The 27,020-nt window shown below is 44.2% G+C and overlaps 2 protein-coding genes across 2 annotated transcripts in view; one reads left to right on the plus strand and one right to left on the minus strand.

The window, feature by feature from the left end:
• The window catches only part of nrg2b (neuregulin 2b), a 63,838-nt gene extending 45,124 nt beyond the window's left edge, over positions 1-18,714 (minus strand). The window contains exon 1 of the mRNA XM_014198977.3: positions 16,994-18,714. Within this exon, the coding sequence (XP_014054452.1) occupies positions 16,994-17,402 (409 nt within the window). The 5' untranslated portion in view covers positions 17,403-18,714. The remainder of the gene's footprint in view (positions 1-16,993) is intronic.
• A 915-nt stretch (positions 18,715-19,629) lies between these two features.
• Positions 19,630-25,564, plus strand: LOC106604399 (transcriptional activator protein Pur-alpha). Its single transcript, XM_014198983.3, has one exon. It carries the CDS (start codon positions 19,714-19,716, stop codon positions 20,554-20,556), a length of 843 nt encoding a protein of 280 aa, XP_014054458.1. The 5' UTR covers positions 19,630-19,713; the 3' UTR covers positions 20,557-25,564.
• Positions 25,565-27,020: the final 1,456 nt, after the last annotated feature.

Below are 27,020 nucleotides of genomic sequence, written 5' to 3' on the forward strand. Positions count from 1 at the left end.
ATACTACCCTCTCCATAATGATCCTCTCTCTCTCTATACTACCCTCTCCATAATGATCCTCTCTCTCTATACTACCCTCTCCATAATGATCCTCTCTCTCTATACTACCCTCTCCATAATGATCCTCTCTCTCTCTATACTACCCTCTCCATTATGATCCTCTCTCTCTATACTACCCTCTCCATAATGATCCTCTCTCTCTATACTACCCTCTACATAATGATCCTCTCTCTCTCTATACTACCCTCTCCACAATGATCCTCTCTCTCTCTATACTACCCTCTCCATAATGATCCTCTCTCTCTCTATACTACCCTCTACATAATGATCCTCTCTCTCTCTATACTACCCTCTACATAATGATCCTCTCTCTCTCTATACTACCCTCTCCACAATGATCCTCTCTCTCTCTATACTACCCTCTCCATACTGATCCTCTCTCTCTCTATACTACCCTCTCCATAATGATCCTCTCTCTCTATACTACCCTCTCCATAATGATCCTCTCTCTCTCTATACTACCCTCTCCATAATGATCCCCTCTCTCTATACTACCCTCTCCATAATGATCCCCTCTCTCTATAGTACCCTCTCCATAATGATCCCCTCTCTCTATACTACCCTCTCCATAATGATCCCCTCTCTCTCTATACTACCCTCTCCATAATGATCCCCTCTCTCTATACTACCCTCTCCATAATGATCCCCTCTCTCTATACTACCCTCTTCATAATGATCCCCTCTCTCTACATAACGATCCTATCTCTCTATACTACACTCTCCATAATAATACTCTCTCTCTATACTACTCTCTATTATGATCTCTCTCTCTCTATACTACCCTCTCCATAATGATCCTATCTCTCTATACTACACTCTCCATAATAATACTCTCTCTCTATACTACTCTCTATTATGATCCCTCTCTCTCTATACTACCCTCTCCATAATGATCCCCTCTCTCTATACTACACTCTCCATAATAATACTCTCTCTCTATACTACTCTCTATTATGATCCCCTCTCTCTCTCTACTACCCTCTACATAATGATCCCCTCTCTCTATACTACCCTCTCCATAATGATCCTCTCTCTCTATACTACCCTCTCCAAATCGATCCCCTCTCTCTCAATACTACCCTTTCCATAATGATCCCCTCTCTCTAAATTCTACCCTCTCCATAATGATCCTCTCTCTCTATACTACCCTCTCCATAATGATCCTCTCTCTCTATACTACCCTCTCCATAATGACCCTCTCTCTATACTACCCTCTCCATAATGATCCCCTCTCTATACTACCCTCTTCATAATGATCCTCTCTCTCTATACTACCCTCTCCATAATGATCCCCTCTCTCTATACTACCCTCTCCATAATGATCCCCTCTCTCTCTATACTACCCTCTTCATAATGATCTCTCTCTCTCTATACTACCCTCTCCATAATGATCCTCTCTCTCTATACTACCCTCTCCATAATGATCCTCTCTCTCTACATAACAATCCTATCTCTCTATACTACACTCTCCATAATAATACTCTCTCTCTATACTACTCTCTATTATGATCCCTCTCTCTCTATACTACACTCTCCATAATAATACTCTCTCTCTATACTACTCTCTATTATGATCCCCTCTCTCTCTATACTACCCTCTACATAATGATCCCCTCTCTCTCTATACTACCCTCTCCATAATGATCCTCTCTCTCTATACTACCCTCTCCATAATGATCCTCTCTCTCTATACTACCCTCTCCATAATGATCCTCTCTCTCTCTATACTACCCTCTCCATAATGATCCTCTCTCTCTATACTACCCTCTCCATAATGATCCTCTCTCTCTCTATACTACCCTCTCCATAATGATCCCCTCTCTCTATACTACCCTCTACATAATGATCCCCTCTCTCTATACTACCCTCTCCATAATGATCCTCTCTCTCTATACTACCCTCTCCATAATGATCCTCTCTCTCTATACTACCCTCTACAAAATGATCCCCTCTCTCTCTATACTACCCTCTCCATAATGATCCCCTCTCTCTCTATACTACCCTCTCCATAATGATCCTCTCTCTCTATACTACCCTCTACATAATGATCCCCTCTCTCTATACTACCCTCTCCATAATGATCCCCTCTCTCTATACTACCCTCTCCATAATGATCCTCTCTCTATACTACCCTCTCCATAATGATCCTCTCTCTCTCTATACTACCCTCTCCATAATGATCCTCTCTCTCTCTATACTACCCTCTCCATAATGATCCTCTCTCTCTCTATACTACCCTTTCCATAATGATCCTCTCTCTCTATACTACCCTCTCCATAATGATCCCCTCTCTCTATACTACCCTCTCCATAATGATCCTCTCTCTCTATACTACCCTCTCCATAATGATCCTCTCTCTCTCTATACTACCCTCTCCATAATGATCCCCTCTCTCTATACTACCCTCTCCATAATGATCCTCTCTCTCTCTATACTACCCTCTCCATAATGATCCTCTCTCTCTATACTACCCTCTCCATAATGATCCTCTCTCTCTCTATACTACCCTCTCCATAATGATCCTCTCTCTCTATACTACCCTCTCCATAATGATCCTCTCTCTCTCTATACTACCCTCTACATAATGATCCTCTCTCTATACTACCCTCTCCATAATGATCCTCTCTCTCTATACTACCCTCTACAAAATGATCCCCTCTCTCTCTATACTACCGTGCCTAAGGAAGCGAAGGTAACCTGCCTAAATGATTACCGCCCCGAGGCACTCATGTCGGTAGCCATGAAGTGCTTTGAAAGGCTGGTCATGGCTCACATCAACAGCATCCTCTCGGACACCCTAGACCCACTCCAATTCACATACCGCCCCAACAGATCCACAGATGATGCACTCTCAATCACACTCCACACTGACCTTTCTCACCTGGACAAAAAGGAACACCTATGTGAGAATGCTGTTCATTGACTACAGCTCAGCGTTCAACACCATAGTGCCCACGAAGCTCATCACTAAGCTAAGGACCCTGGGACTAAACACCTCCCTCTGCAACTGGATCCTGGACTTCCTGACGTGCCACCCCAGATGGTAAGAGTAGGCAACAACACGCCTGCCATGCTGATTCTTAACACTGGGGCCCCTCAGGGGTGTGTACTTAGCCCCCCCCAGATCCTAAAAAGGTTCTACAGCTGCACCATCGAGAGCATCCTGACTGGTTGCATCACCGCCTGGTATGGCAACTGCTCGGCATCTGACCATAAGGAGCTACAGAGGGTAGTATGAACGGCCCAGTACATCACTGGGGCCAAGCTTCCTGCCATCCAGGACCTATATAATAGGCGGTGTCAGAGGAAAGCCCATGAAATTGTCAGAGACTCCAGTCACCCAAGTTATAGACTGTTTTCTCTGCTACCACACGAAAAGCGGTACTGGAGCGCCAAGTCTAGGACCAAGAGGCTCCTCAACAGTTTCTAACCCCAAGCCATAAGACTGCTGAACAATTAATAAAATCGTCACTGGACAATTTACATTGACCCCCCTCCCTTTTGTACACTGCTGCTACTCGCTGTTTATTATCTATGCATAGTCACTTCACCCCTACCTACATGTACAAATTACCTCAACTAACCTGTACCCCCGCACACTGATTCGGTACCGGTGCCCCCTGTATATAACTTCATTATTGTTATTCTTATTGTGTTACTTTTTCATTATTACTTTTTATTTTAGTCTCCTTGGTAAATATTTTCTTAACTCTTCTTGAACTGCACTGTTGGTTAAGGGCTTGTTAGTAAGCATTTCACGGTAAAGTCTACACTTGTTGTATTTGGCGCATGTGACAAATAAAGTTTGATTTGATAATGATCCCCTCTCTACATAATACAGTCTTTCCTTAAACTTAACATCTCTCTCCCCATATACTGTCCTCTCCCCTTCTCTCTGACAATGAATCAAAGACATCTGGGCAATATTACATACACACGCTGTACACACATACACACCTGGCACTGACACCATACATAATACACACACCACAGACACTGAGCAAGCCACAACAAGTTTAACACCTCTAGCATATTACAAATGCATCTTGATTTTCCAGACCTGTGTGTATGTGTTTGTGTGTGTGTGATGCTGAACTTGCTGAGCCAAGCCTTCTGTATCACTGAGTGATCTGAGGATTCCGCTGTTAGAACACTGGGGCAGTGCCCAGCCTGAATAGAACACAGTTGGACCAATCGCGCATGGTCAGTACTCCACTGGCCAATCAGACGTGACCAGCACTCACAGGCTTTCATCAAGGGGTCCTTCTCTCAAGGTCAGCTGACGCTAACACTGCCTCCCCTCTCCTCCCTTCACTCCGCCCCATCTCCTCTCCCCCTCTGCTTCTGTCCCTTCAGAGAAAGGCATCAACAGAATTGATCTGATTTTTTGCTAAGCTTGATTCAATAACAGAGAGTGATATGAAAGCCAAATCAATTAGGGCTGTTAACAGGAGGGTGTGTGTCACAGCGCCAAGCCAACTCATGGTGAGGAACACAGCACATGGACATATGGAGGGAGGGGATCTATAGACCGGGGTGTGAAGGCGATACCACAGTACATTCATCAAATCTACATGTCCTGTGGGAAACAGAATGTCAGTGCTGTGTGATTGTTTGTGTGAATGTGTGAACATATGTGAGTGTTGCGTTCTGCATATGTATCTGTGTGTATGTGTGTGTGTGTGTGTGTGTGTGTGTGTGTGTGTGTGTGTTCATGTATGAAAGAGAGAAGCACTTCTATCTCAGTCTCAGATCGGTGTGATTTCTGCAGTGCAAAGCTGTCACCATGGAAACCAGAGAGGGAGAGGGAGAGAGAGAGGCAGAGGGAGAGCGAGGGAGGCAAGAGAAGGGGAGAGAGATGCGCATTTGCAGTCCTGCTCTTGAATGATACACTGGCAGAATAGGCCTGTAGATCTGGAGCACATAAAATAACTAACCTCTGTACAGACAGGAGCAAACCTGAGTGGATGAAAGCCTGTAACCGAGTGTGAATGAGGGTGTGTGTGTTTGAGTGTGTGTGTGTGAGAGAAAGATTAATGTCATGAATAAATGTTGTTTCCACGTAATTTCAACCCAAACGTAAGGGCATTTTGTCTTTTTTTCAACCAACTTTTAACCTAAATCCAATGACATGGTGACATTTGTTGTTGATTTCAGTTTGAATTCATGTTATTTGATCACTCAATCAAATCAAAACTAGATGTTGAACTGACCTCTGTGCCCAGTGGAATGTGTCCCAGAGTCCCTCCATGACATGTTCTATCTCTCTCTCGCTCTCTCTCCCTCTCTCTCTCTCTCTTTGACACCAGAGTGCATGTCAATCTCTCCCTGTCTCATATATCGATTGCATTGCGTTTAGAGGCACATTTGAACCTCAACGGTATCTCCTGTATACATGTAGACCTATTCAAATCTCTAAGCTCAATGTAGTATGAGAGCAGTATGCAAGACTATTGAGGAGCACATGTCAGGGGGATCACACACACACACACACACACACACACACACACACACCAAGCCTACAAGGTTAAGCATGGCTATAATTACATGTGAGGACACCGAGGTCCTAATAATAATACAAATATATATTTTGTACACAATAAATACAATCTATTACGGGTCAACATCTAAATATTGCTCCCAGCGTTGATCAAATCTCAGAATGCTTATATTCTTTATCTGACTCAGTTCTATTCATACCTGCCTCTTTGGGAACGAGTGGAATCTTGAACAGTGGTTTGTTCCTTACAGTGCATTGGGAAAGTATTCAGACCCCTTGACTTTTTCCACATTCATTTTTGTTACATTACAGCCTTTTTCTAAAATTCATGAAATAGTTTTTTCCCCTCATCAATCGACACACAATACCCCATAACGACAAAGTAAAAACAGGACTTTTGAAGTGCTTGCAAATGTATACAAAATGTAAAACTGAAATATCACATTTACATAAGTATTTAGACCCTTCACTTAGTACTTTATTGAAGCACCTTTGGCAGCGATTACAGCCTCGAGTCTTCTTGGGTATGACGCTACAAGCTTGGCACACCTGTATTTGGGGAGTTTCACTCATTCTTTTCTGCAGATCCTCTCAAGCTCTGTCAGGTTGGATGGGAAGCGTTGCTACACAGCTATTTTCAGGTCTCTCCAGAGATGTTCAATCAGGTTCAAGTCCGGGCTTTGGCTGTGCCACTCAAGGACATTCAGAGACTTGTCCTGAAGCCACTCCTGCATTGTCTTGGATGTGTGCTTAGGGTCATTATCCTGTTGGAAGGTAAACCTTCGTCCCAGTCTGAGGTCCTGAGTGCTCTGGAGCAGGTTTTCATCAAGGATCCCTCTGTACTTTGCTCCGTTAATCTTTACCTCAATCCTGACTAGTCTCCCAGTCCCTGCCACTGAAAAACATCCCACAGCATGATGCTGCCACCACCATGTTTCACCGTAGAGTTGGTGCCAGGTTTCCTCCAGACGTGATGCTTGGCATTCAGGTCAAAGAGTTCAATCTTGGTTTCATCAGACCAGATAATCTTGTACCTCATGGTCTGAGAGTCCTGTAGGGGCCTTTTGGCAAACTCCAAGCGGGCTGTCATGTGCCTTTTACTAAGGAGTGGCTTCCGTCTGGCCACTCTACCATAAAGGCCTGAGTGCTGCAGAGATAGTTGATAGGTGGAGTGCTGCAGAGATAGTTGTCCTTCTGGAAGGTTTTCCCATCTCCACAGAGGAACTCTGGAGCTCTGGCAGAGTGACCATCGGGTTCTTGGTCACCACTCTGACCAAGGCCTTTCTCCCCCGATTGCTCAGTTTGGCCAGGCTGCCAGCTCTAGGAAGAGTCTTGGTGGTTCCAAACTTCCTCCATTTAAGAATGATGGAGGCCACTGTGCGCTTGGGGACCTTCAATGCTGCAGAAATGTTTTGGTACCCTTCCCCAGATCTGTGCCTCGACACAATTCTGTCTCAGAGCTCTACGGACAATTCCTTCGACCTCATGACTTGGTTTTTGCTCTGACATGTACTGTCAACTGTGGGACCTTATATAGACAGGTGTGTGCCTTTCCTAATCATGTCCAATCAATTCAATTTACCACAGGTGGAATCCAATCAAGTTGTAGAAACATCTCAAGGATGATCAATGGAAACAGGATGCACCTGGGCTCAATTTCGAGTCTCATAGCAAAGGGTCTGAATACTTATGTAAATAAGGTATTTCTGTTTTTTTTATTTTTAATACATTTGCAAACATTTCTGAAAACCTGTTTTCGCTTTGTCATATTGTGTGTAGACTGATGGAAAACATTATTATTATTTTTTTATTTAGAATAAGACAGTAACGTAACAAAATGTGGAAAAAGTCAAGGGGTCTGAATACTTTCCTAATGCACAATATGTTATCCTGCATCTCCTGGATTTGCCTTTTTAGAAGCACATTCACCACTCTCTCAAACGGCTAACACCGCCCTCTCGCATGGCAGTCCGAGGGCCTGAGACGTGAAACGAACTACCTCAGCTCGCAGTCGGCTTTTAAAGTGGAACTGACAGCATTTTAACTACTTTGCTGATATGAAACAAACAGACAATCATGATATCAGTAAAAAAGATGAAATTCCCAGCGTATGCTACAAAACAAACTTTATAAGAGGTTTTAAAAATAGGTTCTATTTGGCTCAACATTTCATGACGTACATTCAGGCATTGTTGACAGAATAGATGGATGCAGTTCAATACATGATTAATATAATTCACCAATACATATCTTGGTAGACCAAAATCATTGCTATCAGGTTGTAAATCACAGCTGGCCTGGTAAATTGTTTGCTGCCTCCATTCGGGATGCACTGTTTCAGTTTCAGACTCAATATTTTGGACCAAAAAACGGACGAACGTAACTAAGGCTGGGAATATCAATACAATCAGACTAGCAAGGGCAATGATCACAAGTCAGTCATAATGTGGCTAATAGTCTAGGATAAAAACACGGAGCCTAACGTTAGCTAGATAGCTAGCTGCTAGGAGGATGTCAATTCATGCCATTGGAGGAGTGGGTGAGGGACTGACTTTTTCGCCTCATATAGTTTTTCGGTGGCTTTACACAGCGAAAGATGCAGGTGTCATTTGGTTAGCTAGCAAGAACTTGAACAACTTTTATCCAGTTAGCATATCTCTTGCATTCGCACATTCACTCTCATATAAACAGCCTAACCAGCTCTGCTACGGCGTGTAAAATTGTCAGAGTGAGGTGTTCTTTCATTTGTATCTGGAAGTAGCTAGCTAGCAAGCTAGCCAACTTTAGCCAGTTAACTTGTGTGCTTGGTTGGGACAAGCATGTATCGGCAGGCAAGCTGCAGAAGGACTAGTCGGATACAATTCCCCATCAATGTTGACGGCTAACTAGCTTCAAAAGTTTGAGGGGCTTCGTTAGATTTTAGTTCATCTTGCTCTGGCTAGCATTAGTTGTTGATCTTGTTGTTGTTTATGTGCATAACAGAGAGAGAGCCTACCTTTTCATGGTTGTTTGATCAATAGGACTGTAAAGTTCCCAAATGTAAGAAGACCCCGTGTTCTTTACATATTAGCAGAAATCCATTCAGGTGTATTTTGTGTCTTTTGGTGAATGCGTTTTAATGATCTAAAGTCATGCTGTTGTAACTGCCTGTAAACACACAGTCCAGTTCAAAGTGAATGATGGCAGGCTCGTGTGGCAAATGGCTTGTTTGTATAAAGGCCTACTGTAGCTCTGACTGGCTATAGCGCAACAGGCCTGTGTAGACTCCGGTTTTGGACGAGATATACAGTATCAGTCAAAAGTTTGGACACACTTACTCATTCAAGGGTTTTTCTATATTTTTACTATTTTCTACATTATAGAATAATAGTGAAGACATCAAAACTATGAAATAACACATATGGAATCATGTAGTAACCAAAAATGTGTTAAACAAATCAAAATATATTTGATAGTCTTCAAAGTAGCCACCCTTTGCCTTGAATGCACACTCTTTGCCTTGAATGCACACTCTTGGCATTCTCTCAACCAGCTTCACCTGGAATGCTTTTCCAACGGTCTTGAAGGAGTTCCCACATATGCTGAGCACTTATTGGCTGCTTTTCCTTCACTCTGTGGTCCAACTTATCCCAAACCATCTCAATTGGGTTGAGGTCGGGTGATTGTGGAGGCCAGGTCATCTGATGCAGCACTCCATCACTCTCCTTCTTGGCCAAATAGCCCTTACACAGCCTGGAGGTGTGTTTTGGGTCATTGTCCTGTTGAAAAACACAAACCAGATGGGATGGTGTATCACTGCAGAATGCTGTGGTAGCCATGCTGATTAAGTGTGCCTTGAATTCTAAATAAATCACTGACAGTGTCACCAGCAAAGCACCCCCACACCATCACACCTTCTGCTCCATGCTTCACGGTGGAACCACATGCAGAGATAATCCGTTCACCTACTCTGCGTCTCACAAAGGTTGGAACCAGAAATCTCAAATTTGGACTCATCAGACTAAAAGACAGATTTCCACCGGTCTAATGTCCATTGCTCGTGTTTCTTGGCCCAAGCAAGTCTCTTCTCAAATCAAATCAAATGTTATTTGTTACATACACATGGTTAGCAGATGTTAATGCGAGTGTAGCGAAATGCTTGTGCTTCTAGTTCCGACAGCTTCTAGTTCTTAACGGTGTCCTTTAGTAGTGGTTTCTTTGCAGCAATTCGACCTCTGAACAGTTGATGTTGAGTTACATATTGAGTTACATATTTGGGCTGCAATCTGAGGTGCAGTTATTCTAAGGAACTTATCCTCTGCAGCAGAGGTAATTCTGGGTCTTCCATTCCTGTGGCGGTCCTCATGAGAGCAAGTTTCATCATAGAGCTTGATGGTTTTTGCAACTGCACTTGAAGAAACTTTCAAAGTTCTTGACATTTTCCGGATTGACTGACCTTCATTTCTTAAAGAACTGATGGACTCTCGTTTATCTTTGCTTATTTGAGCTGTTCTTGCCATAATATGGATGGTCTTGGTCTTTTACCAAATAGGGCTATCTTCTGTATACCCACCCTACTTTGTCACAACACAACTGATTGGCTCAAATGCATTAAGGAAAGAATTTCTGCAAATTAACTTTTAACATGGCACACCTGTTAATTGAAGTGCATTCCAGGTGACTACCTCGTGAAGCTGGTTGAGAGAATGCCAAGACTGTGCAAATCTGTCATCAAGGCAAATGGTGGCTACTTTCATGAATCTCAAATATTGCCACGTAGGTATGAAGAGATTCGGGAGACAGGCGCAGTAATGTGTAATAGTTTTTTTTATTCATCCCAAATTACGGTGTGCCGTGTAAAGGCACGGGGACGAAGACCTAACAAACACGTAACAAAACACAGGGCTGAAACCCAAACAAAAGAGCGAGGAGTACACTGAATAAGTAACACATACACACGATGATTAACACGGGACGAGACCCGTAATCATCTGCGCAATCCACAAGGGCATGAAAGCCCAAAACACACAGCACATATACTCACATGCACCAACGGACATTGTGAAAATAATCGACTGCCCAATGGAAACCAAAGGGCACATATATACAAATAAAATCAGTGGAGATAGGGGCCAGGTGTGCATGATGAAAGTTCTGGAGGGATCCGTGACAAATATAAAATACATTTTGATTTGTTTAACACTTTTTTGGTTACTACATGATTCCATATGTGTTATTTCATCATTTTGATTTCTTTACTACTATTCTACAATGTAGAAAATAGTAAAAATAAAGAAAAACCCTGGAATGAGTAGGTGTGTCCAAACTTTTGACTGGTACTGTATGTTTTTATTCGGTTTTATTTACTGCAGTCTCTATTAATTGTACAAACGCACGACCACTTTCCCACTCTACATTGCTATAGAAATTTTACAAATTCCTTACTATACTTAAATCCCAAACATTCTAAGAATTTATGAAAACGTGAAAATGACAGTGTCTAAATGGTCCACTTTAAAACCGACCCGCGACTCCTGCCATGTCTACAGACAACCCCCAAACAAACAAAAAATGACTTTCAGAGAATGAGTGCACAACTGGTAAATAGTCGCTTATAGATAGGCTATATCAGTCAGTCAGGTGTCTCCATGCCGGCAGAAACTTCTATTTCAGTAATGTTGAAGGGCTCTGGTTAGTATTACTTAGCCAGCTAGAAGGATGAAGTAAGATGCTAACGTTAAACGGAGCCTACCTCAGCAGGAGCAAAAAATATGCTTCTAAGTTCTCACAATAACTGTGCTTTACAGAGAGTAGGCTACTGAGTAGGCTAGTGATGTGGTGCTCAGTGGTGAGGCTGAGGCTTGCTGTAGTGCATGCAAGAGGAAACAGAGGAAGCAGAGGAAGAGGAGGACACATAGAGAGAGAGGAAACAAGCAGAGAGAGAGCTTAGTACAGTTGTTCCCAAACTTAGAAAATGTTGACTAATCTAAACAGACAAGTTAGGAACTTAAAGAAGATATGTTTCAATATGAACATGTCCACATGGCCTATCTTCCCTATAGGTCTACCTTAAAATACAACCACTGTATGTTTCAATATGAACATGTCCACATGGCCTATCTTCCCTATAGGTCTACCTTAAAATACAACCACTGTATGTTTCAATATGAACATCTCCACATGGCCTATCTTCCCTATAGGTCTACCTTAAAATACAACCACTGTATGTTTCAATATGAACATGTCCACATGGCCTATCTTCCCTATAGGTCTACCTTAAAATACAACCACTGTATGTTTCAATATGAACATGTCCACATGGCCTATCTTCCCTATAGGTCTACCTTAAAATACAACCACTGTATGTGTAACCGATGTGAAATGGCTAGTTAGTTAGCGGTGGTGCGCGCTAATAGCATTTCAATCAGTGACGTCACTCGCTCTGAGACTTGAAGTAGGGTTTCCCCTTGCGTTGCAAGGGCCGCGGCTTTTGTGGCGCGATGGGTAACGATGCTTCGTGGGGTGTCAGTTGTTGATGTGTGCAAGGGTCCCTGGTTCGAGCCCGGGTTGAGGCGAAGAGAGGGACGGAACCTACACTGTTACATATGTTTCAATATGAACATGTCCACAGCACCTATCTTCCCTATAGGTCTACCTTAAAATACAACCACTGTATGTTTCAATATGAACATGTCCACAGCACCTATCTTCCCTATAGGTCTGCATTAAAATCTTATCAACATGCAAACAATATAGTTCTAAAAATGTCACACGTTTTGGTTACGTCACTGATGCTACACGTCAGTGTGAATCATTTCTCATATTTCCCTCCTTTCAGGGGTATAACATTGTAAAGCTAATAGGCTATGTGTTTGTAGATGGACTGAGGTGAATGAACCTACAGCAGCCAAGTTGATAATGGCTGGGGTCATTTTTTTGCTGTTTTTTTCTTGTATAGAAATGCAGTAAATGATCTTCCGGACCTCACTACAACTCAAACCCTGGTTACAGTCCCGAGGATAAGCTACTGTACAAGATTCACTCACTGTCCTCCTAATATGGAAAGCCTGTTGTGTGAGAAAGGAGAACAGGGAGTGTGGGAGTGAGGGAACGGAAAGTGGAGGAAGAGAGGAGACAGATATTTTGTCAGATATTGGGAAGGTAGGGAGAGGTGAGAGAGGGGGAGACAGAAATAGAGAGAGAAAGAGATTGATAGTATGCGTGTGAGAGAGAGGAAGGAATAGAGGATGTGTGCGAAAGAGAGAGGGGAGGATAGGTAGAAACAGGGGGATATGGAAGAAGAGGGAGAGAGAGAGAGGAAGGAATAGAGGATGTGTGTGAAAGAGAGAGGGGAGGATAGGTAGAAACAGGGGGATATGGAAGAAGAGAGGGAGAGAGAGAGAGAGGAAGGAATAGAGGATGTGTGTGAAAGAGAGAGGGGAGGATAGGTAGAAACAGGGGGATATGGTAGAAGAGAGGGAGAGAGAGAGAGAGGAAGGAATAGAGGATGTGTGCGAAAGAGAGAGGGGTGGTTAGGTAGAAACATGGGGATATGGAAGAAGAGAGGGAGAGAGAGAGGGGTGGTTAGGTAGAAACATGGGGATATGGAAGAAGAGAGGGAGAGAGAGAGAGAGGGGAGGATAGGTAGAAACAGGGGGATATGGAAGAAGAGAGGGAGAGAGGGGAGGATAGGTAGAAACAGGGGGATATGGAAGAAGAGAGGGAGAGAGAGAGAGAGGGGAGGATAGGTAGAAACAGGGGGATATGGAAGAAGAGAGGGAGAGAGAGAGAGGGGAGGATAGGTAGAAACAGGGGGATATGGAAGAAGAGAGGGAGAGAGAGAGAGGAAGGAATAGAGGATGTGTGTGAAAGAGAGAGGGGAGGATAGGTAGAAACAGGGGGATATGGAAGAAGAGAGGGAGAGAGGGGAGGATAGGTAGAAACAGGGGGATATGGAAGAAGAGAGGGAGAGAGAGAGAGGGGAGGATAGGTAGAAACAGGGGGATATGGAAGAAGAGAGGGAGAGAGAGAGGGGAGGATAGGTAGAAACAGGGGGATATGGAAGAAGAGAGGGAGAGAGAGAGGAGGATAGGTAGAAACAGGGGGATATGGAAGAAGAGAGGGAGAGAGAGAGGAGGATAGGTAGAAACAGGGGGATATGGAAGAAGAGAGGGAGAGAGAGAGGAGGATAGGTAGAAACAGGGGATATGGAAGAAGAGAGGGAGAGAGAGAGGAGGATAGGTAGAAACAGGGGGATATGGAAGAAGAGAGGGAGAGAGAGAGAGGATGAGCAGAGTTAGTGATTAATAGTTGATGAAGCGCTTGCGGGCAGAGCGGTGGGGAAAAGCTATTCACTCCCTACTCTCCCTTCTCTCCCCCTCTCCCCCTCTCGCTCCCTCTTTCCCCCCTCCTGACAGGGTTCTGAGTCGTGTGCAAGCCATGCTACCACCTCTCCCTCCCCGACTACCTCTCCTCCTTCCATCTATATCTCTCTCTCTCTTACACTCTCTCTTGCTCTCTAACCTCCACACCTCACTTTCTCTCTGTCACCTCTCCCTCATTGCTCCCTCCATCACCTCTCCCCCCTCTCTTTCATATTTATCTATCCCCTCATTTCAGAGACACACGTCTCACTGCGGGGTTCTACATCTTCTAAACCTGCAGAACAGACAGTATTCTTCTGATTAGAGGATTGAGGCATTGATTCCATACATCTTCTGTGAAGAGGTAGAGATTCTAAAAGAGAGAGGGAGAAAGAGAGAGAGAGAGAGAATCAGAGAAAGATAATCTCTCATACTTCCTCGGAGAGAGAGCGAGAGACAGAGAAACACAGAGAGACAGAAAGGGGTGTGGCAACCATCCTTGAGCATGGGATGGATGGATGCATGGCTGAGGAGGGGGACACGAAGGTACCTTGCCTTTACAAATACAATCATCTGCTCTTCTCATGGTCCTTCTAAAAAGCCTCGTGACTTGGTTCAGTTTGCACTGAGGGACAGGAAAGGATGAGTGCTGTTACATTATTCACAAATGCACTGGGAGGTCTGGAATGATGTCCACACACATACACACTCAAAGCAGGAGCAGTGCTTGTACAGCTTACCTGAATGTGTCTGATACAACACACATCTGTAGCGGTAGCAGGTGGCTGATGGGAGAACCATGTTCACACCAATCCTGATAGGATTCTAATAGCCAGGTCATAGAAGTGATTATACCACATACATGCACATCCTCAACGCAGACCTCAGATGACCTCTAGGCATCTAGACACACACACACACACACATACGTGTGCCCAAGCACGTGCACACGCACAGTAACTGTAATCAAGGCACAGCAGAACAGTTTGATGTTTCTAGACCACAAATGACAGTAACACTGGTCTGTATGTAGCAGACGTGAGTTGGTCATGGTCACGTGACTAGGTAGCCCCTCCTGCGATCTTCAAAACCCAGTGTCTGCCCTCGGACCCGAGAGGGAATATCCTCTTGGTCTAACGGTCTAAGACGTTGGTTGCTCCTGTGGGAGAACCAGGTTCATATCCCGTGTTACATATACATCCTGCTTACAGGACACACTTACCCTCAAACCTCAGTCAGTGTACATCATTTATACAAGCCCCAGAACTATCTGCTAAAGACAGCATGCTGAGGCATTTGCAGCAGAGCAGCAGTTCTGTGTTGTGTGTGAGGCCGTAGCTGAGATATAATGCTGCTCTATAGGGACAGAGAGAGAGAGAGAGACTTGTGTAGATAGATAGTCAGAGCACTGGAGCCTCTCTGTACATCTGGGACTTTGCATAGATGAGGTTCCAGTGGTGAGTCGAGTCTGTCTGTGTCACTGTTGAGTCAAGGAATTGTGGTCTTTGATGGCAGCATCTGAGTAGCAGATTACCTACAATACTGTCATCCCTCTCTCAGCAAGCAGAGATGACACTAAACCAAATAACAAGTATAGCACTTCAGCTGCAGACAGGGAATGGTGCAACCATACAGAAACACACAGCTGACAGAGACAAACACTCCAAGCATCATGTTGTCTTCTCTCTATTATGAGCACTGATAGGTGAAAGTGGTGGATAGGTTTCACCTGCATCACTTTCACCCATCAAGGCCTTTCAGATTAGTGGTCATGGGGGCAATGAGAACGAGTTGAGGAAAGATTGTTTATTTTCTCATCATGGATTCTACTCAGAGGTCAGGCACACTATACACTGTCCATAGTGCTGAAATGCTGTCAGGAAGATCTTAATGTTAGCCTTGGCTAGAGACCAGGGGCGGCATGTGTCAAGCATCTCAGAATAGAAGTGCTGATCTAGGATCAGGTATTTCCTGTACATGGAATCTTATTAATTGTGATATAAAAGGTTAAACTGATCTTAAATCAGCACCCCTACTCTAAGATGCTTGATACATATGGGCCCTGATCATACCGGTGTTGTTTCATCATGCCAAAGGTGACGAGCTGAGCAAAGAAAGCTTCAGTTCTCCAGAATATTTTGGACACATCCAGAGAATTTGTCACAGAGATTAGCAGATAATGTAACTGATGGTTTAAAGAGGAAATAGGCCACTGTCTTACTCTTATCATGCATGACAACAAATAAAACAGACTGAGAATGGATGGATGCTATTCAGAGGTCAGAGAATATGAGCTGTCCACGGTGCTGAAACATTGTCATGGCTCTGATCTTTAGTGAAGGGCCCTAAGGGACCAAATATCCACCACCTGATCTAACAGCACCGACCGGTTAGGACTAGCTGGTTGGTCTCCCTATTTCCTGTCACATGGTGTCAGTCTCCATGCTGTTTTAGAGCTAACTGACATCTGAATGAATACTGATGGGTATTTGAAATTAAACTGTGTCAATATTCTGTCAGATTCACTCCATGTTCCCTCTCGCTTTCTCTCACTCTCTTTATCTCACTCTCTCTCTCTAATACCTTGCCACCCCATTCTTAGACATGGAATATTTCCACACACACACACACACACACACACACACACACACACACACACACACACACACACACAGAGGGTTTTGTACAGCATCTATGCTCCATCTTTTGACTCCACATAGCGAAGCAGGCCAATATCTTACCAACATGCACACTATAGATGGTATATCATTTTCATATTGATGGATTGTCCATATCAAATCAAAGCGCTTTAGACATGATAATCGTCTCACTCGTCACCAAGTATAACCTATTCTACATCACTCTCACCTATATCCTAATGTACTACAGTATCTAGGACATCTGTCTCACTCATCCATTCATGGTCTGATGTCCTCGGAAAAAATGCACCGTCTTGGTTGTGTCACCGGGGCATGGAGAATTGAACCATGTCAATCATCCCCTATAAACACTCACAAGGAGACCGGAGACTCCTTATATCACCGGGGCATTCGCGTGCGGCCCTAAAGCGTCCAATAAAAGCTAAACTTACCGCAGTCCTCACACAACACGCTCTCCACATCCTTCTTCAGGTCCGTTCCGCTGGCGTCCAGCGGAGCAAACGATGCCTTGAATACTAAAGGCTCGCCTGTTGGGTCCATGAAAAATATATATCTGTGGTTCTCCTCCACGGTGGTGCACGGGGCCTCGGAACCGAAGTCTCCGACAGTCACGAGCTGCTCCCGCTCGAGCCCGCCGCTGTTCACGGGCCACACGTCCAGCACTTTGACATTTACACTGTAAGGCTCCCGAGAGACGTTTTCCGGTGAGGAGCGCACCTCGCCCTCGATGACCACGGCAGATCGATACGCCTGGTCCTGGAGGGAATTGAGACTCGGGGCGTAACAGGCGAAGGAGACCCCGATGACCAGCATGGAGAAATGCACCGGATCAAGCCTCATGCCGTCGGCCGTGGCTCGGTTGCTGCAGTGCTGGGGCGGCTGAGGGGCGCGGATGACGGAGCGGGGTTGAAGTGGGAGACTGCGAATAGGCTCCGATAGCAGGGCAGAGCGGCAGACCTTGTATAAGTGTCCATGCCATCTGTGTCTGCCGCTTTCCCCATAAACTTTCAGATGGGGACACACCAGCCTAAGAAGCGGAAACGGCCCGGTTCTGCATGGTTAAAAATGTGGTTGCTGCATTCTCCTTCAACACAATTTTTTTCTCCTGAAACGCAAACCGAGACTCGTAAATGACCCTCTACTCGAAACCAGAGGTTCTGCATGAAGCCTCTACAGTCTATCCTCTCTCACCAACAAATGTCATCGCATGGGTGGGCGCATTGCCTTTCTATAACGGAAAATGATTGTTAGAAAAAAAGCATAAATACACAGACAGACACACACAAGGTCGGGCTTCTTGATCCACCTTCAGAAGTGTAGAAAAATCGGATTCCTTTTCGGTAAAACGGAGACTACAGAAGACAGCGGTTATCTGGTTATCCAGTTAGGCGATGCAACAGCGCAATCCCTCCAGCCGCGTCCCTTGCACCCCTCAAACGCGAACGGCTTACGTGAGCAAACATCACCTGCTCGGCCACTGGCGTCGGCTGCCACTTCCTGCGCAAACACTAATGACCGGAGCCGCGCGCCCAACACACTGGCCCAACACCACTCAGACCACTGACAACAGGTCAGAGAAACCGCCCGAAGTCAGAACCATGGACGACCATTATAGCAGCAGCATATGGTTCGGTTGCGGTTCGGTTTAAAAAGATGATATCAACCAAACCCAACACTTAGAAGAGTGCGTACTGAACTACACGGCTGGCTATTCAGAGAGACAAGGCTACACTGCGGCTAGTGCGATGACTAACGCTGCGAAAATGTCTCAATGGTTCCAGTAGTAGCCTATAGCACGACAACCTGTAAATTGGAGACCTCTCTTTCTGTCTAATCTGACCAAACCGATGCAGCTAGCGCCAAACAGGCAACCCTCACGGAACGATGGCCAACAACGGCTTCACCTATTACAAAGGCACTGGGTCCTGCGGGCATGTTCATGCAGGGCTGGAGATTTCTGCACCGAGAGAAAATTAATAATGTGTGTGGTGGTGGCCGAGTGGCTCAGCGTGTGGCCACATGTGAGAATATCGATTAGGCCAACCAGCATCGAAGTAATACGGAAGCCACATATGCCAAAATGATACTCGTTATCTTTGTACAGGATAGGTGGATGCCTTTAAAATATGTTGATCTCTTCTCAAATCCTTAACAGTGTGACGAAAGCTTGCTCATACACAGCTTACAGTGGTGGCTCACAAGTTATTCAAACCTCTACCATCCATCCATCCCTCCCCCCTTCTCCCCCCCCAATCAATCAATCAATCACTTAATTCCTTCAAGATTCCCCCGCTCGCCCGTTCAGAGCGCGAGCTAGCCGTCCTTGCTAGAGGTCAGAGAATTTGATGTCGATATCAGTCACTGGAAGAGAACTGATTAATACGGTGATTTCTGATCATACTAAGGATATGTGACTCATTCTACCTCATCATCTTACAGTTCACATAATAGACTAAATATTATTTTAGTTATTCATAAAAATATTTTTCCTTTTTGAAGCTCAATATTTATTCTCAATCAAATCACTCCAACACTCCAAACATATGAGTCTATTCTCTCATGAAAAGACAAATAAACCTTTATCAGTTAATTCGACTTTTATATGTCATTTTATCCACCTAGCTGTATTATGTTTAAATGCAAGGGTGATTAAGAAGAGATGATGTATATCAATAAAATACACGTTTGTATTATCTGTCTCTGCTCGGTTTGACACATGGGTGGGCCAGTGTTTCATTCGAGGAATGTGCTAGATGCTACAGATACAGACAAGACACCCGTTTCTCTCATGGCAGATGATGACCAGTGGAAGTAGTATAGGCAATTCTGTGAAAGATTATGATTTCATATTACTAATAGGAAATAAAAATGAGGGACATTATAATGATGCATTGCATCATAACACATTGTGAAGAGCTTCAATTTAGTTACAACGTTACTGAATTATGTGCAGCTACTACACAGTTTAGGCGCAAACGTGTATCTCTTGAATACACCCCTCTCAGAACAGCATGTAATATGAACTACAGTAGGCTGCTTTCATTTCCTTTCTAAAGCTTAGCGCTCTCGCGATATCGTCGGTGTGGGTGACAGGCAGTCGAGGTTGCAGCAGGCTGAGGGAGACGGTGGAAGGTAAGCAGGAGGCAGCATCATGGCGGACAGAGACAGTGGCAGTGACCACGGAGGGCTGGCCACAGGCCCCGGCTCCCTGCCTCCGGGCGCGATGGGCGCCGCGGCAAGACTGCAACACGACACCGAGGAGCTCGCGTCAAAGCGAGTCGACATCCAGAATAAGCGCTTCTACCTAGACGTGAAGCAGAATGCAAAAGGCCGCTTCCTAAAGATAGCCGAGGTCGGAGCTGGGGGAAATAAGAGCCGCCTCACTCTCTCTATGTCAGTGGCAGTGGAGTTCCGTGACTATCTCGGGGACTTCATCGAACATTACGCCCAGCTGGGCCCGAGCAACCCGGATATAGTGCAGGATGAGCCCCGGCGTGCCCTCAAGAGCGAATTTCTAGTGCGAGAGAATCGCAAATATTACATGGATCTGAAAGAGAACCAGAGGGGGCGGTTCCTAAGGATCCGTCAGACCGTTAATCGGGGGCCCGGATTGGGAAGTGCACAAGGCCAGACCATCGCGCTTCCAGCGCAGGGACTTATCGAGTTCCGTGACGCTTTGGCCAAACTCATCGATGATTACGGTGTGGACGAGGAACCAGCAGAACTACCCGAGGGCACTTCCTTGACTGTTGACAACAAACGCTTTTTCTTCGACGTGGGTTCTAACAAGTACGGAGTGTTCATGCGGGTCAGCGAGGTGAAGCCTACCTACCGGAACTCCATCACTGTTCCGTGCAAAGTGTGGTCCAAATTCGGCAACACGTTCTGTAAATATGCCGAGGAGATGAGAAAGATCCAGGAGCGGAGTAGAGAGAAACGGGCCTCCGAACTCCTACCGGAGGGCCAACATGGTGACGACGGGGACGATGATTGACGGATTACCGGCTTGAGCAGAAATAAATAACAACAAACACCAGACTTTATAATCAGACTTTTACTGTAAAATATAAAGAGAGAATTCCAAGGGAAGCACCCCACACACAACCTTCACAGTCAGACTGGCAGTAGCCTACTGTCTCGTCGTTCATTGCTGGATGTCACCCACTTACCAACCATTTTAACAGTAAGCCGCTGCTATCAATAACTTGTTTGAACTGTAAAATATGAACTGTTTCCTACTTGATTTAAATGACAATGAACAGTGTTTATTGCTCTAACAAACAACCCGATTTTGCACACGTCCAAGCTATTTCGAAAAGGTTTCCAAAGTGCAAAACGAAAAAATAAACGTAAATTGGAAATTACGAAGATCTCCATGTAAACCAACATTTGACATCAGCACAAATATATATATATATATGATAAATTACTTTACCAAACCAATATCTGAAATCAGTTGTAGTTTATTAATATAAGGTACGCAGGAAATAAAAAGTAAAGCGCTATCTATTAACGTGTACTGCAGAACGCAACGCACAGACTGAAAAAAGAGACACTTCTGCCAATATGCGTAGGCCTAAATCTCTTTTAAAAAGGCATTTGGGAAAGTTCTAGTGTTTAATTTGATCCAAAATGTAGTTATGAAAAGCGTTTCTATCATGTCATAGGCCTACATTATGGAGTATTGTATGAGGAGAGCAGAGTCGATATAGGCCTAAACGGGATAAAAGCATCTTTACTATTGAATATCAACCCTTTTGCACCATGTCCATTCAAATTTGGAACAATGGTTAGATAAAACATTTGCTAACTTAGATATACTAATTATGATTTTGTGAATCAGCTGTATTTAAATCCTAAGATGCCCACGTTTTCTGTGGGCGAGTTTTCTTTTTCGGGGGGAGGGTGGGATGGGGCACAAAAACCAGATGCTCAACCGGTGATGGCAGCGCGAGACGCGTAAAAAGACGCATCAGCGCGCGGCTACATGCATGCTGAGCCGCTAGGGCGCATCCTCTCTGACGTCAGAACAACCTGGTGCCTTATACACTCCACTCGTTTACGTGCTTCACATTGTGGTCGATGTTAATGATATCTCTCTCGACCACTGTATGTTTTCATTTGTGAGTTCTGTACTGTTTGCTGTATGGCTATTGGTCAACACTAACAAGCCAAGCCAGAGAGGCCCTTTTCTGTAGCCTGTCTCCCTCCACAGGCAGGAGAGCAGAGAATGGCCCCTAGAACAGCGACAGCAGCAGCACTTCGAATGTGAGCATGGATAGTCATCAGAGATGTGGGGTTGTGTCTGTCCACCTCTTGCACCATGTAAAATGTAACTGGACGTATACAGTAGTCAGTCAGTGGGGATGAGATGGAGACGGATGATGGATGGATGCCCTAAGAGCCCCTTGTGAGGTTTTTCTGGATGTAGGCCAAAAAGGCCAAGGCAGTATCTTTCTATGGTGCTACAGCTCCAATATAATCCAAACTAGACCGGGCTTGCTGGTCTAATTTGTCACTGCATTATTTGATTTCTCAATGTTACTCTCCACATGTTGTCAGAGCAGCAGTCTCCCCCTACACAGGGTGATGACAGACAGTGAGGACATGACTTTATAGTGTGCAATATTGTACTTGCCAATCGTGGCATTGTATGTTGTATAGACAAAAAAAAGGCAAATATATATGTGATTGATATTTGAAAAGCATGAGGCTGAATTCTGCATTGTTACAGACATGTGAAGTCTTTCTCTGCATTTAAGTGAAAAGGTTTCAAACTAGTGTGAGATTTCCCATCACTTTCATATACAGTAACCCCCACTGTGTTTCAGTGAGTGTAGACACGTTTCTGGTCTTTCTCTTTCCACAGAATCGCTACAGTGACATAGCTTATCCCCCCCCCCCCCCCCCCCACAAATCAGCAAGTTTATCTCCAGGTCAGTGTTAGAAGCACAGTCCTGCCCCTTCTGAGTGTCTTATAATTGAATTGAGTAGTATCATGAAACTTTTTAGTTTTACTGGGATAAATTATCCCAAGTCAGAAGGAGAAAAGTTCAATGAAAATGACACATCAACAAATTGATGTGGTGACAGAGGGGGTTGCCCTGACGATGAAGTGACCAACCATTCTTCCTGGGGTGAAGACAGAATCATTTTGACAGTTACCCAGCATTCCTTGCTCTCAGTCCACCAGTAAACAATGCCATAGAGGATTTCTTTAAGCGTTGATTAACAATCAGTCAGCTAGGTTAACCATCAGTAGCTGGATTTAGAGCATCACAGGGTGGCTTGGATTAGTTTTGTAGATCTAAACCTACTGCACTGTACTGTACTGCCATCAGGCCGGCTGGCGTGATGTTGAGGACAGACTGAGCAGCAGTAGGTAGGTCTGCTATAATTCCACCAGCCATTTGGATTCGGTCAGAGTTATAACTGTAAGAGGCCTCGAGATGCATGGGTCCCTATGTGGGGCCCCATATAGGACCCCTATTAAATGGCCCTTTACTAGGCTAGCATTAAAGCTTCATGGGTTTCTCTCCTCTTTTGGAGAGAAACCCATGACACTGCCTAACACTGCCCCAGAGTTTCAGAGATCTTTTACATAGCAGGTAAACTGTGGATTTGACTCTGTTGTGCTCTACACATATGGAGAACATTTTGAAGCCAGAATTCAGTCAAACCTCCACTACCGCTGTGAAAGACCAAATGCTATTTCTACACAGTAAATGCTTGATTGAATTCAGGCTTTAAATGCGAGACATTAAGCCTGGAAATTCAATACACCATTTTCACAACTCTCTTACTGGCCAGCCCTAGAGAGACGAAGGCTATAGTCAATCAGATCAAGTGTTAACTGGCGATAGCCAACACCCGCATAGCTGATGTTTTGGCGGTGTCCGAAGTGGAACTGCGTTGTAGCTGTCAAATCAGTGAGCAGCTGCTCTTGAGATCATTGTCACGAAGCCACACCCGTCCCACTCGCGTTAGAAGTTTAGAACGAGAAAGTGTAGGCTATATAGAAATAATGACGTTCAAATTGAAAATCATTTAACATTTAATGAGGATTTCTATCAGCTTAATTGAGCTGTAGATTACATCTCACATTCCAGTGTTTGAACTTGTAAATATGACTCCATGGGATTTCTCTTAATGCGACTTTGTGCAGCCAATAGCAATGTGCGCTTTAGGTATGATGCCGGGAGCCGCTTGTGGATTTGACAGCTCTAACGCGGTTCCGCCTCCGACAAGTCAAAATATCAGCTATGTGGATGTCGGCTAAAGAGGATCTGATTTAATGGGGCCGTAATTCTAAATCATTCAGCTCACGTTTTACGTTTGTATGCCTCGCTCTGTAAAACGCACATCAAAAATAAATGATAATTAAACAAAAGTGATTATTTTTTTGTCAGTTCACAAGGTGCTACTGGGTCCGTTCTGGTTCCGGAGTTGCATGGTTCTGTGTAATAGATTCTAGAACACTGCCTATTTTAAAGGATCGACACGGTGTTGGGTCAGAACCAACTGCCACGGTTTAGAGCTGATGATTTCGCCATGTTGCTCACATTGCAGTTAATCAATGGGGCACAAAATGGACACCAGGTGTTTTTGTCCCATAATCAAAACCTGCAGTGGGTTGATTGTAACTGTGCAGCAGCATGGCTAGTTCAGTTCAGTGTAACATTGGTGGTGGTGATGGTGCTTGTGCTGTTTGCATCAGAGAGAGATGTCTTAGAATTGATTAACTATTATAGGTGCTTTGTTCTTCTTATTTGTACTAGTTCTTAATGGTGGGAATGTGTATTTTGATCTAAACAACAGCTGCATGACCATGGTAACAACCTCTACCAGTCCCTTTAGAGGTGTGGTCTTCTGGAATCTCTCCCACTACAATTCCAACTTCCATTCATTCTACCAAGCTGTTTAAAGATCCATTCAATTGAGTTTCAGTGTTCTATTGTCGCTATGACATTTCTCTGGTCCTTCAAGTTCAGACCAATCACTCACAGACAATGTCTATAATGGGCAAGGCCAATCACAATCTTGTTTGTGAAGCCAACAGTCATCTTGACCATTACTAGCTCAGCACGCATTCTGTTTTGCACATACCAATGCAGAGTCCTTCATGTATGCAGACTGTATAGGCTACCGTTATGTACAGGGACGAGACATTGGGAAAAGGATCTATGAAAGTCAATGGGGAGGAAGAGGGTCAATGCACAATGAACATATCCCATGTCACCATATGGTCTAACTACCCTTTATCAACCCTATATGATATGTTGCACCTTTCAAAATATTTTATCTGTGGTGTGTGTGTGTGTGTGTATATGATGATCCTTGTTTCAGAAAAATATAACATATAAACAGGAAAAGCATATTGCTGTTTTTTTTCTTTTGTATTTTATACTTACAGAAAGCATTGAATAAAATGGATAAATACTTGCACTTTAGATATATTAAGAAAATAAAAAAATCTGCATATTATTTTTGATAGGGATCTCACATTCAGAGAGTATAAATTACTTTCCAGGCATTGTGACATTGCTGGACAGAGATGTATCGAGTTCTTCTACTTATTGAAGTATATTTTGTCTGTGTTTCAGAAGGTTTACTAAAGTAAATTGCATGATAAAGTAGTGTTACACCAATATTGATATTTTTTAGTTGGTAATAAGGTCTGAAAACTGTGATGTACCATGTTTAACTTTTCCCCCATACATTCTAGAGTAGTTCTTACTGATTCATGGCCTTTCCTGACTACATGACGATGGTGCTTCATTTGGCTTTGAAAAATCTGCTCATCCAACATTTGACATCATCATAACTTGTATCTTACTGTACTTCATTACTTTGTTTATGTACTTTCACTACCTTATTAAATTTTAGTTGATGGCAAAACGTGTGCTGTTTTGTACGTTGTTGTTTTAATGTTGGAAAAGCCTTTGTCGTCTGAAAATGACTAATTGCAATAAACAGGCATTCCTCATGCTCTTGTGTCTTTACAGAGTGTCTGACTAAAAGTTCCACTGATTTTTTTAAATTCATAATGGTCCAAATAACTTACATTTAGAAGTACTGGTAGTGGCACCAATAGGCCTACCTGCTGCTGAAACCTGAAGTTCGCTAGAAGAGTCGTCAGGCACTTTTCAAGGTGATGGCGATATGCGACATTGGCGCTGTCCATTGCGCTGAAGTAGGCTAATTTGTGCCGTTTTGAGGACGTGTTGTTGATGCGGAAAGTTGGCACAGTCAAAGGAGCCGAAGCATGGATACTGTTCACGTCGCATTGACAAGAACAGACGGTTTGGCTTACATCACGAAAATAATGTGCATGTATCGATGGGGCCGGAATCCGTGCCTCGTTATGACTGAACGGGCAGATAGCTAGCAACAATGACGAGAGGCTGCCATGTAGGGAATCCTAGGTGGCTCTTTTCTGCTACTTTTATCTTGTTCTTAATACCATGTCTTGTTTTGAGGTGTTTTGACTGATTTCAGGTCAATGCTAATATGGCAACAACAACAAAAAAATCACTAGCTAGCTAACCAACAACTGTTACGATGTATTTGAGAGACAATCAAATCAAATTGTATTTGTCACATGCTTCGTAAACAACAGGTGTAGACTAACAGTCACATGCTTACTTACGAGCCATTCCCAACAAAAATGGAAAAATAATAACACAAGGAATAAATCCACAATGAGTAATGATAACTTGACTATATACACAGAGTACCAGTACCGAGTCAATGTGCAGTGGTCCGAGGTAATTGAGGTAGATATGTACATACTGGTAGGGGTAAAATGACTAGGCAACAAGATAGATAATAAGCAGTAGCAGCAGTGTATTTGATGAATTGAAAGAGTTAGTGCAAAAGGGAGTCAATGCATATTGTCTAGGTAGCTATTTGGTTAACTATTTAGCAGCCTTATGGCTTGGGGCTCCGGTTCAGGGTCCTGTTGTTTCCAGACTTGGTGCATCGGTACCGCTTGCCGAGCGGTAGCAGAGAGAATAGTCTGGACTTTTTTAGGGCCTTCCTCTGACACTGCCTGGTATAGAAGTCCTTGATGGAAGGGAACTCGTCCCCGGTGACGTACTGGACCGTACCCACTACCCTCTATAGCGCCTTGCAGTTGGATGCCAAGCAGTTGCCATACCAAGCGGTGATGCAGCCAGTCAAGATGCTCTCAATGGTGCAGTTGTAGAACTTCTTGAGGATCTGAGGACCCATGCCAAGCCTTTTCAGCCTCCTGAGGGGGAAGAGGTGTTGTCGTGCCTTCTTCACGACTGTGTTGGTGTGTGTGGATCATGTTCCTTGTGGACACTGAGGAACTCGACCCGCTCCACTACATCCCCATCAATGTGGATGGGGGCGTGCTCGGCCCTCTGTTTCCTGTACTCCATGATCAGCTCCTTTGTCTTGTTGACGTTGTCCTGGCACCACACTGCCAGGTCA

Source organism: Salmo salar, chromosome 05 (genome assembly GCF_965601325.2).
Source record: "Salmo salar chromosome 05, fSalSal1, whole genome shotgun sequence".
Lineage (NCBI taxonomy): Eukaryota > Metazoa > Chordata > Actinopteri > Salmoniformes > Salmonidae > Salmo > Salmo salar.

Coding starts and splice junctions, on each gene's coding strand:
- LOC106604399 (XM_014198983.3), top strand. CDS start 19,714: ATGGCGGACAGAGACAGTGGCAGTGACCACGGAGGGCTGGCCACAGGC.